Below are 17,462 nucleotides of genomic sequence, written 5' to 3'. Positions count from 1 at the left end.
CGTAGGTTTAGGAAGTTGTAGAAGAGTCACTTCAAGAGCCAGGTGTCCGACATCTGGATCTGACGTTTTATGGCATTGTACTGTCGGAAAAGGGAACAGGCGCCAGACAGGCAGGCAAGATTAGGCCAAACGTTCTTGTTCTGGAGCTGAGATGGTTTCCAGAAACGTTTCAGAAGTACAGAACCAGCCACTTAAAAGACAGACAAACCGTTCGCAAGCACGGGTTGAAGGCTGATTATGGGTTACGATGAAAACCCCTTCACAGCTCGGTTATCTTCTTTCATGGTAAGTTGGATGGACACCAGCCAGACACGTTCCCACTTAAATTGGCATCGACTTTTTTTTTTCCAAGGTTTAGTTCTCCTAATGAGGAAAAGGGGTTTTTAATTTCTATTTCTTTTTTTTTTGTTTGCTGCCTGTCTGTGTGAAGAGATTGTCTTCAAGCCAACCACACGGATGTACCCAGGGACAGCCTTCTAATATTTCCAAAGAGAGAAAAAGGCAGCCGCAAGAAAAGTCTAAACGCTGCATGCCTCATGACTTTTTAATAAAAGGAAAACCAAATGCGAAACCCTGCGTTTCAGTCCCGTGAAAATAAAAAAGTTAATTCTTTCATGGCCAGCTTCATTTCACAAATCCTCGCTGGGGCTGGGACTCTTCGGTGTGTCTGGCGCTGGGTTCCCCTCCCTCTGCCCGTCGCAGATGTGGGAGTCGCTGAGAGGAGCAGGGATCATTGAAACGCTGTGTGTGATTGGAGAGGGGCTGGCCACCAAGAGCATGTTATTAGTCAGACTTTTGGATTCTCTCGGTCTGCAATTTTGGATGGCTTTGCAGCGTGTTTAGTGCTGGATCTCCATCGCGGTTACAGAGGGCAACGGAATGCCGATGACACTGCGTTTAAATCCACAACCTACTACGATGGTAGATGTTCATAGAATCCCGACAGTGCGGAAGGAGGCCATTCGGCCCATCAAGTCTGCACCGACCACAATCCCAACCAGGCCCTGTCCCCGTACCCCCACATTTTTGCCCCGCTAGTCTCTCTAACCTATGCATTTTGGGACACTAAGGGGCAATTTAGCACGGCCAATCCACCTAACCCGCATATCTTTGGACTGTGGGAGGAAACTGGAGCACCTGGAGGAAACCCGCGCAGACATGGGGAGAATGTGCAGACTCCACACAGACAGTGACCAGAGGCTGGAATCGAACCCAGGTCCCTGGAGCTGTGAAGCAGCGGTGCTAACCACTGGGCCACCGTGCCGTTCGAAGCGCCTTCCCTGACAACATTAGGTCTATGAATCTGTGCGAAGGTGTCAGCTGTCGAAGACGTGACTGCAGTTTGCGAGTCTGGCAGTTCGTTTAGCTTTGATCAGACGAAGTGGAGGAGAGACTTGCAGCCGTCCTACGAACCTGGGGGATCGAAGGTGCCAAAGGGTTAAGTGGGCAAAGACTCATCTCCCCCGTTCCGTTTCATCTCCTCCGCTGAGTTTGCTCACTCTTGATTGACCCGTTAGATTAACTGTTCCCATTAAGTTTTCAGAAGGTGGGACCCTGGCCAATAAAATCTGGAATGAATTTGTCCTCAGCACGAGTTCATGTTGGCCTGAGTTTGCATAAATCACTCCGGGTTTTGGCATTCGCTCTTCCCTGCGGATGGCGAAGAGAAGGAAATCTCCTTGTGACTCTTCCAGGTCTCTTTAATAACCAGAGTCTCGAAACAAGCACTCGCTCGCTCTTAACGTCTGGAGACCGTGCAGGACATTATTACAGCATTCCAAAGCAACGCTACATGCCTGTTGTTGCATTCATGAGTTGTTACTCTAGACTTGAAGGGGCTGAGAGCAATCCATCCAGTCTGAATGAGGCATGCTCGCAATGTCAGCAATACTTCATCCTCCAATTGAGAATCACAGAATCGCTACAGTGCAGAAGGAGGCCATTCAGCCCATTGGGTCTGCACCAACTTTCTGACACAGCGTCCCATCTTAGCCCCATGTACTTTCCCCGCTAGTCCCCCTAACCTACACATCTTAGGGCATTAAGGGGCAATTTATCATGGCCAATCTACCTAACCTACACATCTTGAGACACTAAGGGGCAATTTATCATGGCCAATCCACCGAAACCTACACATCTTGGGGCATTAAGGGGCAATTTATCATGGCCAATCTACCTAACCTACACATCTTGGGGCACTAAGGGACAATTTATCATGGCCAATCTACCTAACCTACACATCTTGGGGCACCAAGGGGCAATTTATCATGGCCAATCTACCTAACCTACACATCTTGGGGCACTAAGGGACAATTTATCATGGCCAATCTACCTAACCTACACATCTTGGGGCACTAAGGGACAATTTATCATGGCCAATCCACCTAACCTACACATCTTGGGGCACTAAGGGACAATTTATCATGGCCAATCTACCTAACCTACACATCTTGGGGCACTAAGGGACAATTTATCATGGCCAATCTACCTAACCTACACATCTTGGGGCACCAAGGGGCAATTTATCATGGCCAATCTACCTAACCTACACATCTTGGGGCACTAAGGGACAATTTATCATGGCCAATCTACCTAACCTACACATCTTGGGGCACTAAGGGACAATTTATCATGGCCAATCCACCTAACCTACACATCTTGGGGCACTAAGGGACAATTTATCATGGCCAATCTACCTAACCTACACATCTTGGGGCACCAAGGGGCAATTTATCATGGCCAATCTACCTAACCTACACATCTTGGGGCACTAAGGGACAATTTATCATGGCCAATCTACCTAACCTACACATCTTGGGGCACCAAGGGGCAATTTATCATGGCCAATCCCCCTAACATGCACATCTTTGGAATGTGGAAGGAAACCGGAACACCCGGAGGAACCCCAGACAGGGAGAACATACCGACGCAGGGAGAACCTACAGACTCCACACAGTCACCCAAGCCCGGAATCGAACCCGGGTGCCTGGCGCTGTGAGGCAGCAGTGCTAACCGCTGGGCTGCCCTAACTCTTAACTCCCTCTCCTCTGGTTAATAACCCTTGTGCCAAATAGACCCCTGGCGCTGTGCGTAACGACCGTGCCACAGTGGTTGCGAGTTTTGTTTCTGATTTTTGCTTGTTTGCAGTGGTGTAGGGAGTGATTGAGTGCACGCACACACATCTCCAGCTGCCTTGCAGTCACAGGGAGATGGATTGGAACACACAACTACAAGGGCTGCCACGTTCTGGGCAGGTGGTTGGAGTGCAGCCATCGTAGAACATTACGTTGGTGAATTCCTGCTGTCATGGCATCAGTCACAGGGTATTTGTCCTGCGGCAGTCATCTGTGCCCGCCATCTTTGAGCCAGCACAAAGGGCCAGATGTTGGCTGTTGGTTGACAAGGGCTACCTGCCCCATATCTGGCAAATACCCCCCCCCCCCAACTACCTGACTATGCATGCCCATGACAAGAGCTGATGCCATCTGGGATGTTGCAAAGACAGTCCTGAAACCATGGCTGAATGGACTGGTGGGCCGGAGCCCTCCAGTGCTGACTGGAGCGGGTCTCCAGGTTCACAGTGGCCTGTTACGTCCTCCACAACAACATCCGGTGACCCGGAGCACCTCAGGTAAGGATGGCCGTAGCCAGTGAACAACCCCTGCCCCTGCCTCACCCGTTTGGCTGTGTCCTGGGCCCACAGAGAAGACAGCAGTGGGAGTTATGGAAATATTATTTCCTGTGATACAGAACAACATCCTGTCTTCAAACTGAAGAGTAGAAACATTGAACGAGACCGAAAACTCCCGCCCGAGGTCAACAGATATTTCTGTTGTCCGCCCCTCGCCCGCTACGGAATCAGAGCGGCAATAAAATTCCGACAATTAAGCCAGTTCCTTTCTTTCTGCTGTATACCCAGGAGCAGACAATGTTCTCCTGAGGCAGGGTGAGGAGGAGCCCACCGTGGGTTTTGAGACCGTTGTCAAAGCCTTTGACACCTGTTTGGTTATAGACCTTTTGTCCAAATGGAACTGATTGAATTATTCTCCACATCGCCTAGCTTAAAACAGGGACAAGCTAACCCCTGACTGGATTGGGTGGCCGAGATGAAAGGTTCTCCCACCTTCTGCAGAGCAAAGCTGACCTTATTTTTAATTAAATGCTCCAGCAGGCAAAGCAGGCCCAGCTTAGAGAATTTAACCAGGCTATAATTCAATGTGACACTGAGGCTTCACGTCACTCTGTGGCTGGGTAGGCCCGTGGTGGACAGCAGCTTTACTCATTAGAAAGCCCACCAAACTGGGCGAAAGGGTAGGGCACCTGCAGCCATTTTGACAGACTTGCCTCGTGGTGCAAAGAACCAACATTGGTGCCAGGGCTGGCCAGCAGGGGGCACGGAATATTAGCAGTGCAGCAAACCTGGGCGGCACGGTAGCACAGTGGTGAGCGCTATTGCTTCACAGCCCCAGGGTCCAGGGTTCGATTCCCGGCTCGGGTCACTGTCTGTGTGGAGTTTGCACATTCTCCCCGTGTCTGCGTGGGTTTCCTCCGGATACTCCAGTTTCCTCCTACAGTCCAAAGATGCGCAGGTTAGGTGGATTGGCCAAGCTAAATCGCCCCTTAGTGTCCCAGGATGTGTAGGTTAGAGGGTTTAATGGGTAATATATAGGGATTTGGGGATAGGGCCTGGGTGGGATTGTTGTCGGTGCAGACTCGATGGGCCGAATGGCCTCTTTCTGTACTGTACTATGGAAATCTATGGAACTGGGCATTTCAAACATTTCTGCAAATCCAGTAACTTCATCAAGGTAAAAGGCAAGATAATATCAACCCAAGAAACTGGAAATGAAAATAAACACAAGGTACAGCATTCCTAGGGGACATTAATAGTCTCAGAACTATTAACCAAAGCCTGTCCACCTTCTACAAGGCACAAGTCAGGAGTATGATGGAATATTCCCCATTTGCCTGGATGGGTGCAGCTCCAACAACACTCAAGAAGCTCGACACCATCCAGGACAAAGCAGCCCCACTCGATTGGCACCATATCCACAAACATCCACTCTCTCCACCACCGACGCTCAGTAACAGCAGTGTGTACCATCTACAAGATGCACTGTTCCTTAGACAGCACCTTCCAAACTCATTTCCATCTAGAAGGACAAGGACAACAGATACATGGGGAACACCACCACCTGCAACTTCCCCTCCAAACCACTCACCATCTCGATTTGGAAATATATCGGCCATTCCTTCGCAGTCGCTGGGTCAAAATCCTGGAATTCCCTCCCTAACAGCATTGTGGGTCAACCCACAACACGTGGACTGCAGCGATTCCAGAAGGCAGCTCACCACCACCTTCTCAAGGGCAACTAGGGATGGGCAATAAATGCTGGCTCATGTCCCATGAATGAATGAAAGGAGACTATTGGTCAACGCAAGTTAAAGAGTTTAATGCCACCTTTGAAATGCCACCTGGAGCTGGTGTTAACAGACTGGTATATTCCCCGTCAGACATCAACTTACAAGGTCAATGCAGTGTACGTCCTCATTGAGTGGCGATGTGGGCACTAGGAATCCTAGAACAACTTAGACAACATCTAGCATTTGGACAACTCAGTGTCATTCATGGAACGACCTTCAACCTTTTGTTTCAGACCAAGTGGAACCTCACCCTGCCCCAATAGAGGAAGTTCATCCAATCAGCAGCAAGTTCCTTTCTTTTCCAACAACACCATCCATCCCGAGACAAGAATTAAACTTAGGAAGCTCTCCATTAAGTTAGGTCAGAGGTGGTGGATACAGAGGCATGGTGGCAAACGGTTATGGAAATATTATTTCCTGTGATACAGAACAACATCCTGTCTTCAAACTGAAGAGTAGGAACATTGAACGAGACCGAAAACTCCCGCCCGAGGTCAACAGATATTTCTGTTGTCCGCCCCTCGCCCACTACGGAATCAGAGCGGCAGTAAAATTGCGACAATTAAGCCAGTTCCTTTCTTTCTGCTGTATACCCAGGAGCAGACAATGTTCTCCTGAGGCAGGGTGAGGAGGAGCCCACCGTGGGTTTTGAGACCGTTCTCAAAGCCTTTGACACCTGTTTGGTTATAGACCTTTTGTCCAAAGTTTGCAATGGAACTGATTGAATTATTCTCCAATCTGGATTGGAGAGAGAAGAATGTGCAGGGTTATGGGGAGAAGACAGGAGAATGGTACCATGTTGCTTGCTCACGTGGAGAACCAGCACAGGCACAATAGATCAGATGGCCTCCTCCTGTGCCATAACAATTCTATAATTCTGAGGGTGCAGAGGTAAAATTTATTTATTACAGAGGTAAGTTTTATTTATTAGTATCACAAGTAGGCTTACATTAACACTACAACGAAGTTACTATGTAAATCCTCAAGTCACCACACTCCTGTTCAGGTACCTTGAGGGAGAATTTAGCACAGCCAATGTACCTAACCAGCACATCCTTCAGATTGTAGGAGGAAACCAGAGCACCCAGAGGAAACCCACGCAGACACGGGGACAATGTGCAGACTCCACACAGACAGTGACCCAAGCCAGGAATCGAACCCGGATCCCTGGCGCCGTGAGGCAGCAGTGCTAACCACTATGCCGTCCAGCTGGGGAACTGCACGGTCCCATTCACAGGGCAAGACTCGTCCCAAGACCAGAAAAATCCCGCTCGAGGTCAACGCACATTTCCATGCCTCCCCCACCGCCCCCTCCCCCCACACACACACACACACACACACCTCCCCTGCAACCACCAACTACGATTGCTGTGGTGGGCAGGATTGTAAAATTCCACACTCAGTCCACAGCCAGAGAAACTGGAAGGACTTTAGAAACCGCTGACAGACACCACCCACCCCACCGCCACCGCCCCATCGTCTGTAAAAGCGACATGTTGACGTGACTGGCTTTATGGGGACAACATTGTAAATAAAAGGCACATTTCTGGTAGCCCGTTAAAGCCTTGGACTCCTCAGAGGACCCCAAGCCAAATTCCAGCCTCCGCTGACATCGGAATCTCCCAGTGGCAAATTAACCAAGAGTTCAGCTGGCCTCCAGATGGGGAGAATCTCGGCAGGTCTTTGGAGGAGAACATAACCCTCCCCCTGCTACTCTCCACACGGTCATCCTGTGCTGGTGCAGGTTGTTGAGTCTGGCTGGATTTTGTTATAGGGCAATAACACAAGAAAGTAACGGAAAACCTGCATCTCGTGATGCCAAATAAACAAACGTTGTTTGATAAAAGTTTATTAAAGTGCGGCTGGGTTATTATTAGCTACTTGCCCATTTGGCAAAGGACCAGACTATTGCCTTTCATCAGATTATCTTGGTTTTAGTGATAGTTTCCTAAATAATCAGTGAAATACAAGTGATGTCATCTTTTCCTAAACCGCTTATTTAGTTCATTTAAAATTTATTAAAGCCTGATGTACGATTGGAAAATCGGGGTGGGAGGAATATTTTTACAGCATCGTTTTCCAAGTTGTATCTCACAAGCATCACTCTGAAACCTGGATCTTCATACAGAAAGGGCTTGAAGATTAACTGATCACAGTTACCAGACCCGTTGTTCTGTTGAGATAAACACAATCTTTTAATACGAAGCTGCAGGAAATATTTTATGAGTGTGGCTTTTTAAATTGGGCCCCAATATAGCAGTAAAACCCAATGACTGGTTTAATCCACTTGCTGTGTTAAGGGATGCTTCATACATTTTATTGCTTGAAACAATAAGTGTATTTTGTCCGAGACGCCTCCTTTTAATGCTATCTTTGTTCATGGCGGTCCTCGCAGAGTAACTGGGCTCAATGGAAAATCGCAGTGCAAACCCAATCTGGTGTTCATTTGATCATAGAAGGTGCAGAAGGAGGCCATTCAGCCCATCAAGCCTGCACCGACAACAATCCCCCCCAAGCCCTATCCCCGTAAACCCACATATTTACCCTCGCTGGTCCCCCGACACTAAAGTTTTGATTTGATTTGATTTATTATTGTCACATGCAGTGAAAAGTATTGTTCCTTGCGTACTATACATACAGAGCATACCGTTCATAGAGAAGGAAAGGAGAGAGTGCAGAATGTAGAGTTACCCAGTCATAGCTAGGGTGCGGAGAAAGAACAACTTAATGAAAGCCAGGTCCATTCAAAAGTCTGACAGCAGCAGGGAAGAAGCTGTTCTTGAAGGAGGCCATTCAGCCCATCAAGCCTGCACCAACATTAGTCCCACTCAAGCCCTTTCCCCATAAGCCCACGTATTTACCCTTGCTAGTCCCCCAAAGGTTTTGATTTGATTTATTATTGTCACATGTATTAACATAGTAGCATACAGTGAAAAGTATTGTTTCTTGCGCATGATACAGACAAAGCATACCGTTCATAGAGAAGGAAAGGAGAGAGTGCAGATTGTGGTGTTACAGCCATAACCATGGTGTAGAGAAAGATCAACTTAACGCGAGGTAGGTCCATTCAAAAGTCTGATGGTAGCAGGGAAGAAGCTGTCTTGAGTCAGTTGGTACGTGATCTCAGAGTTTTGTACCTTTTTCCTGATGGAAGAAGGTGGAAGAGAGAATGTCCGGGCTGTGTGGGGTCCTTTAGTATGCTGGCTGCTTTGCTGAGGCAGCGGGAAGTGCAGACACACCAACCCTGTACATTTTGAAGTGTGGGAGGAAACCGGAGCACCCAGAGGAAACCCAGAGCACCCGGAGGAAACCCACACAGACACAGGGAGACCGTGCAAACTCCACACAGGCTGGGAACCAGTCTGTGTGGAGTTTGCACGTTCACCCTGTGTCTGCGTGGGTTTCCTCCGGGTGCTCCGGTTTCCTCCCACAATCCAAGGATGTGCAGGTTAGGTTGATTGGCTAAATTGATTTGATTTGATTTGGGCGGCATGGTGACCCAATGATTAGCACTGCTGCCTCACAGCACCAGGGACCCAGTTCAATTCCGGCCTCAGGTCACTGCCTGTGTGGAGTTTGCATTTTCTCCCTGTGTCTGCGTGGGTTTCCTCCCCACAGTCCAAAGATGTGCAGGTTAGGTGGATTGGCCATGCTAAATTGCCCCTTGGTGTCAAGGGAACTAGCTAGAGAAAATGCAGAAGTATTGGTAATAGAGCCTGGGTGGGATTGTGTTTGATGCAGACTTGATGGGCCGAATGGCCTCCTTCTGCAGTGTAGGGATTCTATGGATTCCTTGAAAGCTTTCTGGGTGGTCAGTAGAATCACACCCGGAACAAAACATCCAAACCTCACATAAAATGGCAAATATTTGGGGACTGGTCTAACTTTGTAATGTACCTTGGGATTTCTGATCCCGTAGACTAACAGGTTGTATATTAGCTGGTCTATCAAACCCCAACAGGAGCACTGAGAGGGACCTCCTTCAGCAGATGAGTGGAGAGTGGTGTTGATAAACATGGCTTCTATAGACACAGACACAATTGCAAGATAATGGTTGGAATGCAAGTCCTTACAGGTAATCAAAGTGTCTTTGCCTATTTATATGCCGTATTTCATGAACCCACTCACCTGATGAAGGAGCAGCGCTCTGAAAGCTCCAGATAAACCCGTTGGACTTTAACCTTAGTGTCTTGAGACTTCTTACTCTCTTTGGTTGACGTAAAGGAATCCCAGTGCTATTTCGAAGGGAGTGCAGAGGAGTTGTGCCTGGTGTCTTAGACAATGTTGAACCCTCAGCCAATATCACAGAATCACCGAGCCCGATTCTCCACCCACCCCTCACGGCATGTTCCACAGCAGCAGAGTAGGCCTGCCGTTGGCTGGCGGTGCCATCTTGTGGTCTCGTTGCTGTTAACAGGGTTTCTCGTTGTTGGTACCCCCCCGGCACTGGGGAGCAGGCGGCAGGGGGTTCGCAGGACGCAACAACTGCAGATTCCGGTCTGTTATCACGTTGCTGTTTATGGGATCACACTATGCGTATACATACTACATTTATAAAGCACTTGGACAGGCACTTGAAATGCTGTAGCCTGCAAGGCAATGGGTCAAGAGCGGAAATGTGGGATTAGGATCCATACTCTTCTTCAGCTCTCACAGACACAATGGGCTGAATGGCCTCCTGTGTTGGAGATTATCTATATTTCCATCGCTTTCATATTCTACCTCAGTCTCCAACCCCTGAGGATAGTTTTCCTTCTCTGGGAACTTCCCGTTCAAACTTCTTCTCTCACAGCTGTCAACGGCATGGAATCCCTACACTGCAGGCGGAGGCCATTCAGCCCATTGACCTGCACCTACAACAATCCCAGCCAGACCCCCAAAGGAAGTTTGCAATGATTTAACATTACACAGAGAGTGTTGTGGTAAGGCTGTCCATTCTAATGGACAATTGGCTGCAAGACAAATGCAGAGATTAAATAACTTCCTTAAAGAAACTTACAAGTGCGACTTGGATTCCAGAAGATCAGAGGTTAATTCACCAACAGGTCATTGCTGAGGTTTGTACAGAGGGCGGCACGGTGGCACAGTGGTTAGCACTGCTGCCCCACAGCACCAGAGACCTGGGTTCGATTCTCGGTTCGGGTCACTGTCAGTGTGGAGTCTGCACATTCTCCCCGTGTCTGCGTGGGTTTCCTCCGGGTGCTCTGGTCTCCTCCCACAGTCCAAAAGACGTGCTGGTTAGGGTGCACTGGCCATGCTAAATTCTCCGTCAGTGTACCCGAACAGGCGCTGGAGTGTGGCGACTTGGGCGGGGGGGGGATTTTCACAGTAACTTCATTGCAGTGTTAATGTAAGCCTTACTTGTGACAAATAAGTAAGATTATTGTAACTTTCTGCATTGTGTCCACCAATCAAAAAGTTTCAAAATGATAAAAGATTTATAAGAGGCGGTAGGAGAAACTCACCGGGGGGGCCAGGAAGTCCTCGTGGGCCGACTGGACCCTAAAAAAAATTATAAAATATCTCATCACTTTCCAGTGTGAAGCCCAAGTAAAGACAAGTTGAATATCGATAAGTTCCTATCTCCTGATCAATAATTTGGTGTCTTTCACCTCAATAATTGGAGACTCCAGTCTCGTGGGAAGGTCAAAGATGCTTTCTTTCTTTGAATAAAACAGTCAGAGAATCCCTACAGTGCAGAGAGAGACCATTTGGCCCATTGCACCTGCCCTATCCCTGTAACCCCACACGTTTACCCTGCTAATCCCCCTGACAAAAAGAGGCAATTTAGCATGGCCAATCAACCTAATCCGCCCAAAAGCAGCCTATTGAGTTGGATGATCGTAATGAATGGCGGAGCAGGCTCGAAGGGCCAAATGGCCTCCTCCTGCTCCTGTGTTTCTATCTTTGGACTGTGGGAGGAAACTGGAGCACCCACAGGAAACCCGGGAAGAACGTGCAGACTCCACGCAGGCAGTGACCCGAGGCCGGAATTGAATCCGGGTCCCTGGTGCTGTGAGGCAGCTGTGCCGACCACTGTGCCTTGAGTAACCATGCCAGGGTAACTAACTGAGTGCCCGCTGCCTCTATTGAGTTATCTCAATCACCGCACTGCTTGGTTCCATTCAGTACGAACATCAGGGCAATAGCTTTCTCCTGTTTCTATGGCTCTTATTGTTCCCCTGCCCAGGTTTGAAAGTTTATTGTGAGTTAGCAGTGACTAAATTGGCAGCAAAACGATATCTCCATTGTTTACACTCCTCTGAGCTGTAAAATGAATAGTTCACTTCATACATACGATTTCCCCGTGATATAAAAAGCATATTGAGGGAAAGGTGGAAAAGATTTACAAGGATGTGACCTGAATTAGAGAGGAAAAACTGAGCAGAATTGAGGCTTTTTTCTCTGGAACAGACTCAAAGGAGGCCTAGCGAAGGCCTCTCTCCAATCACGGGAGAAGACACGAAAGATTCGACACGGAGAAACAGTTTCCTCTTGTGCGTGAATTCATAAAAAAAAAGGAGGGATAAATATTCGGTAACCACACTCTGAAAGGAAAGCAAAACAAATTCGTGAGGGGAAAAAAGAAATCAGAAGGGTGAAAAACTTTGCCTAAAGACCAGCAAGCGGTTTACTGATTTCCTCAGTAATTTCCAGTAAACAGAGAACTCCATTCATTCCTGAGGAAACGGAGAACTCATTTTTGGTTTACGTTTGTGATGTGCAAGAGGGAGAGTGAAACGGTGTCGGAATAACATGTACCGATGTGAAACTTCCCTTAACGTGGCGCCAACAGCGTGGGTTCGATTCCCCTCCCGGCTGAGGTTACTCAGGCAGGTCCTGCCTTCGCAGCCTTGCCCCTCGCCTGAGGTGTGGTGAACCTCGGGTTAAATCACCACCAGTCAGCCCTACCCCCACCCTCCCCAAAGGAGAATGAGCGCAGCCCATGGTCATCTGGGACTATGGCACCTTTACCTCCATTTATGTTCATTTAGGGGTGGGGGAACTTTGTTGAGGGAGATGAGGGAGGTGAGCTTATGAGGAGAGATTGAGTAGATTGGGCCTGTACTCGTTGGAGTTTAGAAGGCTGAGGGGAGACCTTATAGAGACGTATAAGATAATGAAGGGGCGAGACAGGGTAGAAGCAGTGAGATTATTTCCACTTAGAATGGAAACAAGAACTAGAGGGCACAGCCTCCAAATAAGGGGGAGTCAATTTAGAACAGAGTTGAGGAGGAACTTCTTCTCCCAGGGGGTAGTGAATCTTTGGAATTCTCTGCCCATTGAAGCAGTGGAGACTATCTCATTAAATGTGTTTAGGTCACAGGTAGATAGATTTCTGACCAATAAGGGGATTAAGGGTTATGGGGAGAAAGCGGGAAAGTGGAACTGAACCACTATCAGATCAGCCATGATCTTATTGAATGGCGGGGCAGGCTCGAGGGGCTAGATGGCCTACTCCTGCTCCTATTTCTTATGTTATTGGACAGAAGGAAATCATATTGGAACAATATGTTAGAAGTACATCACATGACTCTGATTACAACAGAAACTAGAAGCAGGAGTAGGCCATTTGGCCCTTCGAGCCTGCTCCACCATTCATTTTGATCATGGCTGATCATCAAATTCAATATCCTGATTCCCCCCTTTCCCCCATACCCCTTGATCCCTTTAGCTCCAAGAGCTATATCTAATTTCTTCTTGAAATCAGACAATGTTTTGGCCTCAACTACTTTCTGTGGGAGTGAATTCCACACATTCACCACCCTCTGGGTGAAGAAATTTCTCCTCACCTCAATTCTAAAAGATTTACCCCTTATCCTCAAACTATGACCCCCTAGTTCTGGACTCCCCCATCATTGGGAACATTCTTTCTGAATCTACCTGTCTAACCCTGTTAGAATTTTGTAAGTTTCTATGAGATCCCCTCTCACTTTCTAAATTCTAGTGAATATAATCCTAACCGACTTAGTCTCTCCTCATATGACAGACCTGCCATCCCAGGAATCAGCCTGGTAAACCTCTCCTCAGCTCCCTCTATAGTAAGGGCATCCTTCCTCTCATTGCCATCATCTCTCAGCAAACATGAGTTCGTTCACAGATCAGCTGTGGAACAGGCTTGAATAGTTAAACCGTTCTGTACAAGGGTCGTATGGACTTGAAACGTTGACCCAGTTTCTCTCTCCACAGATGCTGTGCGGTGGCACTGCTACCTCACAATGGCAGGGACCTGGGTTCAATTCCTGGCTTGGGTCACTGTCTGTGTGGAGATTGCACGTTCTCCCCGTGTCTGCATGGGTTTCCTCCGGGTGCTCCGGTTTCCCCTCACAGTCCGAAAGACGTGCTGGTTAGGGTGCGTTGACCATGCTAAATTCTCCCTCAGTGTATCCGAAGAGACACCGGAGCGTGGCGATTAGGGGATTTTCACAGTAACTTCATTGCGGTGTTAATGTAAGCCTACTTGTGACACTAATAAATAAACTTTTAACAATATCGAGGCACCTTAAAGCCAAGGAATGGCTGAGAGAGGGAGGGAGAGGGGGGGCACCTTGTGAAATATTCCTCCTGTAACCCAGTTGGCAAGCGGAGTTACAGAGAAGGCAGAGACCCAGACCATCACAGCAGCAGAATGTCGGGTTGATCAGTGATTACGATACAAGCTGTGCACAATGTCCTCCTTCATCACTGTCATTGTTTTTCCCCAACCAGGGTCCTGAAGGAAAACCAGGAAAAGCTGGAGAGAGAGGAAAACCTGGCAGAAAGGTTAGTCGTGCTTGCATTCCTTTTTACTACATCGAAGAGAGAGGCACCGCTACCGTACATAATCCTGCGGAAGTCACATTTCCAAGACCAAACTCTTCAGGCCTGGAGTCATGGACTGGCCCTGGGCTGACTGAACGGGAATCTCTGTTGGCCTCGAGTGGGATTTTATGATCCCACCTGAGCGAGGCTGTAAAATCCTGCCCGCGGAGTTTTACTGTCCTTTCCACAATGTTTTCGAAGGGTTATTGTGCTTTGAGCCCGACTTAAAGAGGCAGTCTGAATGGAATAAAATAAAAATCCGGCGACACTAAAGGATTCATCGTAATTACCTACTGTTTTACCCGCTTACTTACCAACATTCATTTTCATTAGTATTTATGAATAGAGTGAAACCACATCATTAATTCCTTCCGGATTATACTTTGCTCCTGAAATTTTTTGACCTTCAATCCCGGGAGAATGGGAGGGGGAGGATATGGGAAATTATGGGGTTTTGTTTTTGCCGACCAAAATTATGGGATCATGAGATCGGTTTTCACACAAGTACGTACGGAATTTGTCAGCTCCCACCTCCAGATCTGTCTGTCCATTTGCAAAAGGTAAAACAGTTTATCCGCCTCTCTGTGCTCTAGGCTGGAATTCCCCAGTGTGGTGCATCCCGCTAAAGCTGCCAGCCAGAACGGAAAATTTGGCACTTGGATGAACCTTCATCCACCGCAGCAGGGTTGTGGGGGAGAATCCGACCCCTTATAGAATTTTATAGAATCCCTACAGTGCAAAAGGAAGCCATTCGGCCCATCGAGCCTGCACTGACAACAACCCCACCCAGGCCCCACCACTATAACCCCATGTATTTACCCCGCTAATCTCCCTGACACTAAGGGGCAATTTATCATGGCCAATCAACCTAGCCCGCAAGGTGGCACAGTGGTTAGCACGGCTGCCTCACCGCGCCAAGGACCCCATGATTTGGTTCACTGTCTGTATAGAGTTTGCACATTCTCCCCGTGTCCGCGTGGGTTTCCTCTGGGTGCTCCAGTTTCTTTCCAGAGTCCAAAGATGTGCAGGGTTAGATGGATTGGCCATGTTAAATTGCCCCTTAGTGTCAGGGAGACTAGCTGGGGCAAATGCATGGTGTAGTGGGGATAGGGCCTGGGGGGGATAGTGGTTGGTGCAGACCTGACGGCCTCCTTCTGCACTGTAGGGAATCTACAAAATTCTATAAGGGGTCGGATTCTCCCCCCACCCTGCTGCGGTGGATGAAGATTTATCTAAGTGCCAAATTTTATGATCTATCATCTTTGGAGTGTGGGAGGAAACCGGAGCACCCGGAGGAAACCCACGCAGATACGGGGAGAGACTCTGCACAGACAGTGACCCGAGGCCGGAATCGAACCCAAGGTCCCTGGCGCTGTGAGGCCGCGATGCTAACCACTGTGCCACCGTGCTACCTCTTGTTTTCATACATCATTCTCTCAGAACTTGGAACGCGCTTCCTCATTCGGCTTTCTCCATTGGTTGTCCAAACATCCAAGAGTTAAATCCAACAAAACGCCAAATAGACTCACAACCTGCTAATGCGAAAGCATCGCAGAGATTATTCCCTGGAATATCCTTGCACGCCTGTAACATGTCCACATCTCACGTCAAAATAATGTGAAACTTACAAGGATGTGTAATTTCCTCTGTGACTTTGGACAAGGTCCATCGACGAAATGTAAAACTATTCAGTCCCTGGACGCATTCTTCCCCCAACGCCCCCCCACTCCAAACGATTTTATTTTTTGTGGATGGGATTTTCTGCACAAATTATTATTCCCACCTCATTAAAAACGAAAGCTGCGAACTGGAGAGATGGATTGGATCAGCTGTGTGCGCTGGGAGGGGGGGGATTGTGTTTTTATATATGAACAAATACCATATTTTCTGTGGCCAAAGGCAATGCTGTATAGAGGGCAGGCGTCTCTTGCTGAAGGAGCGCCTGGCGATCTACAAGACTAGCCAGGAGCTCTCTCAGACCCCTCGCACGCCCAAGACCCAACATCCACTCTTGGAATGACTGCGGCTCAGGTCAAACAAGCCCAGATAAAGCAACGTTCATTTATGAGTCACAAGCAAGGCTTACATTCACACTGCAATGAAGCTACTGTGGAAATCCTCTAGTCGCCACACTCTGGCGCCTGTTTGGGTACACTGGGGGAGAATTTAGCATTGCCAATCTAACCAGCATGTCTTTGGAGTGTGGGAGGAAACCGGAGCACCCGGAGGAAACCCACGCAGACATGGGGAGAACGTGCAAACTCCACACAGACAGTGACCCAAGCCGGGAATCAAACCCGAGTCCCTGGCGCTGTGAGGCAGCAGTGCTAACCACTGCGCCGCCTACTTTTCTTTCTGCCTCTGCACCACCTAGACTCAAGTTATTTCATGAATTCAAGGCACTTGTTTCTTGCGCTGTGCTGCTACTTTGCAACTTATATTTGCCGTACCCGCCTAACCCCCACCCGTCTTGCACAACGTGCTGGGAATTACACAGGGCTTGCTCGCCAGTGAGGGAAATCCTTGTTGACGTTTTCCTGTCTTGTGTGTTGTAGGGTAGCAAAGGTCATTTGGGACATCTGGGAGAGACTGGACCTCCAGGAGAACAAGGACCCGAGGGAACACAGGGGCCCAAGGGATCGCGAGGAACCCGTGGAGCTATGGTACTCACTTCTCATTGACAGCATCTTTTGCTGAGTTAAACCCATTGTCGTCTAAAAAAGGATGTAATGTTATTTCTTAACTCATGAAAGAACTGACAATAGCCACCTGTACTCCCATATTCAATACAGTAATGCTTTTCTCTGTGGTTCCATTTGGTTGGTTCACAATGGATATGTAATAACCAGGATTATGTTATTTAAAAATCGATTTTCCATTTGTAAAGGAAGTCTGAATAATGCACATTTACCCAAAAGTTATGGTGTGTCGACCCAAGTGCACATATAATGTCTGTCTATGACATGATACAGACATCTAAGGATGGGATATTAATGTTCATTTGGTAGTACAGTACTTGAGTATTGCTTACTCAAAGAGAGGTATTTTGTCGAAGGTTTATAGCTTGAACAATTCACAAGAATATAAAATGTAGGGGAATACAAGACATTTATACTCTATGGGAAGAGAGTGCTGATTGGTTGGCAGATGGGCTCTGATTGGTAGAGATGTTGCCATTGAAAATGTACCAATTGATGGTTAACTGTTAGTCACCAATCAGAGTTCACTTGTCAACC

At 48.0% G+C, this 17,462-nt stretch overlaps 1 protein-coding gene across 1 annotated transcript in view; it reads left to right on the top strand.

Moving 5' to 3' along the window:
- The window catches only part of col27a1b (collagen, type XXVII, alpha 1b), a 576,392-nt gene that overhangs the window by 457,946 nt on the left and 100,984 nt on the right, over nt 1–17,462 (top strand). Inside the window, exons 38-39 of the mRNA XM_080211775.1 lie at nt 14,134–14,187; nt 16,782–16,889. Of these exons, the coding sequence (XP_080067901.1) occupies nt 14,134–14,187; nt 16,782–16,889 (162 nt within the window). The remainder of the gene's footprint in view (nt 1–14,133; nt 14,188–16,781; nt 16,890–17,462) is intronic.

The sequence above is a fragment of the Carcharhinus amblyrhynchos genome, chromosome 25 (genome assembly GCF_965287045.1).
Source record: "Carcharhinus amblyrhynchos chromosome 25, sCarAmb.v2.hapA, whole genome shotgun sequence".
Taxonomy (NCBI): domain Eukaryota; kingdom Metazoa; phylum Chordata; class Chondrichthyes; order Carcharhiniformes; family Carcharhinidae; genus Carcharhinus; species Carcharhinus amblyrhynchos.
The sequence above is the reverse complement of the archived record's forward strand: the minus strand, read 5'-3'. Positions and strand labels throughout refer to the sequence as shown.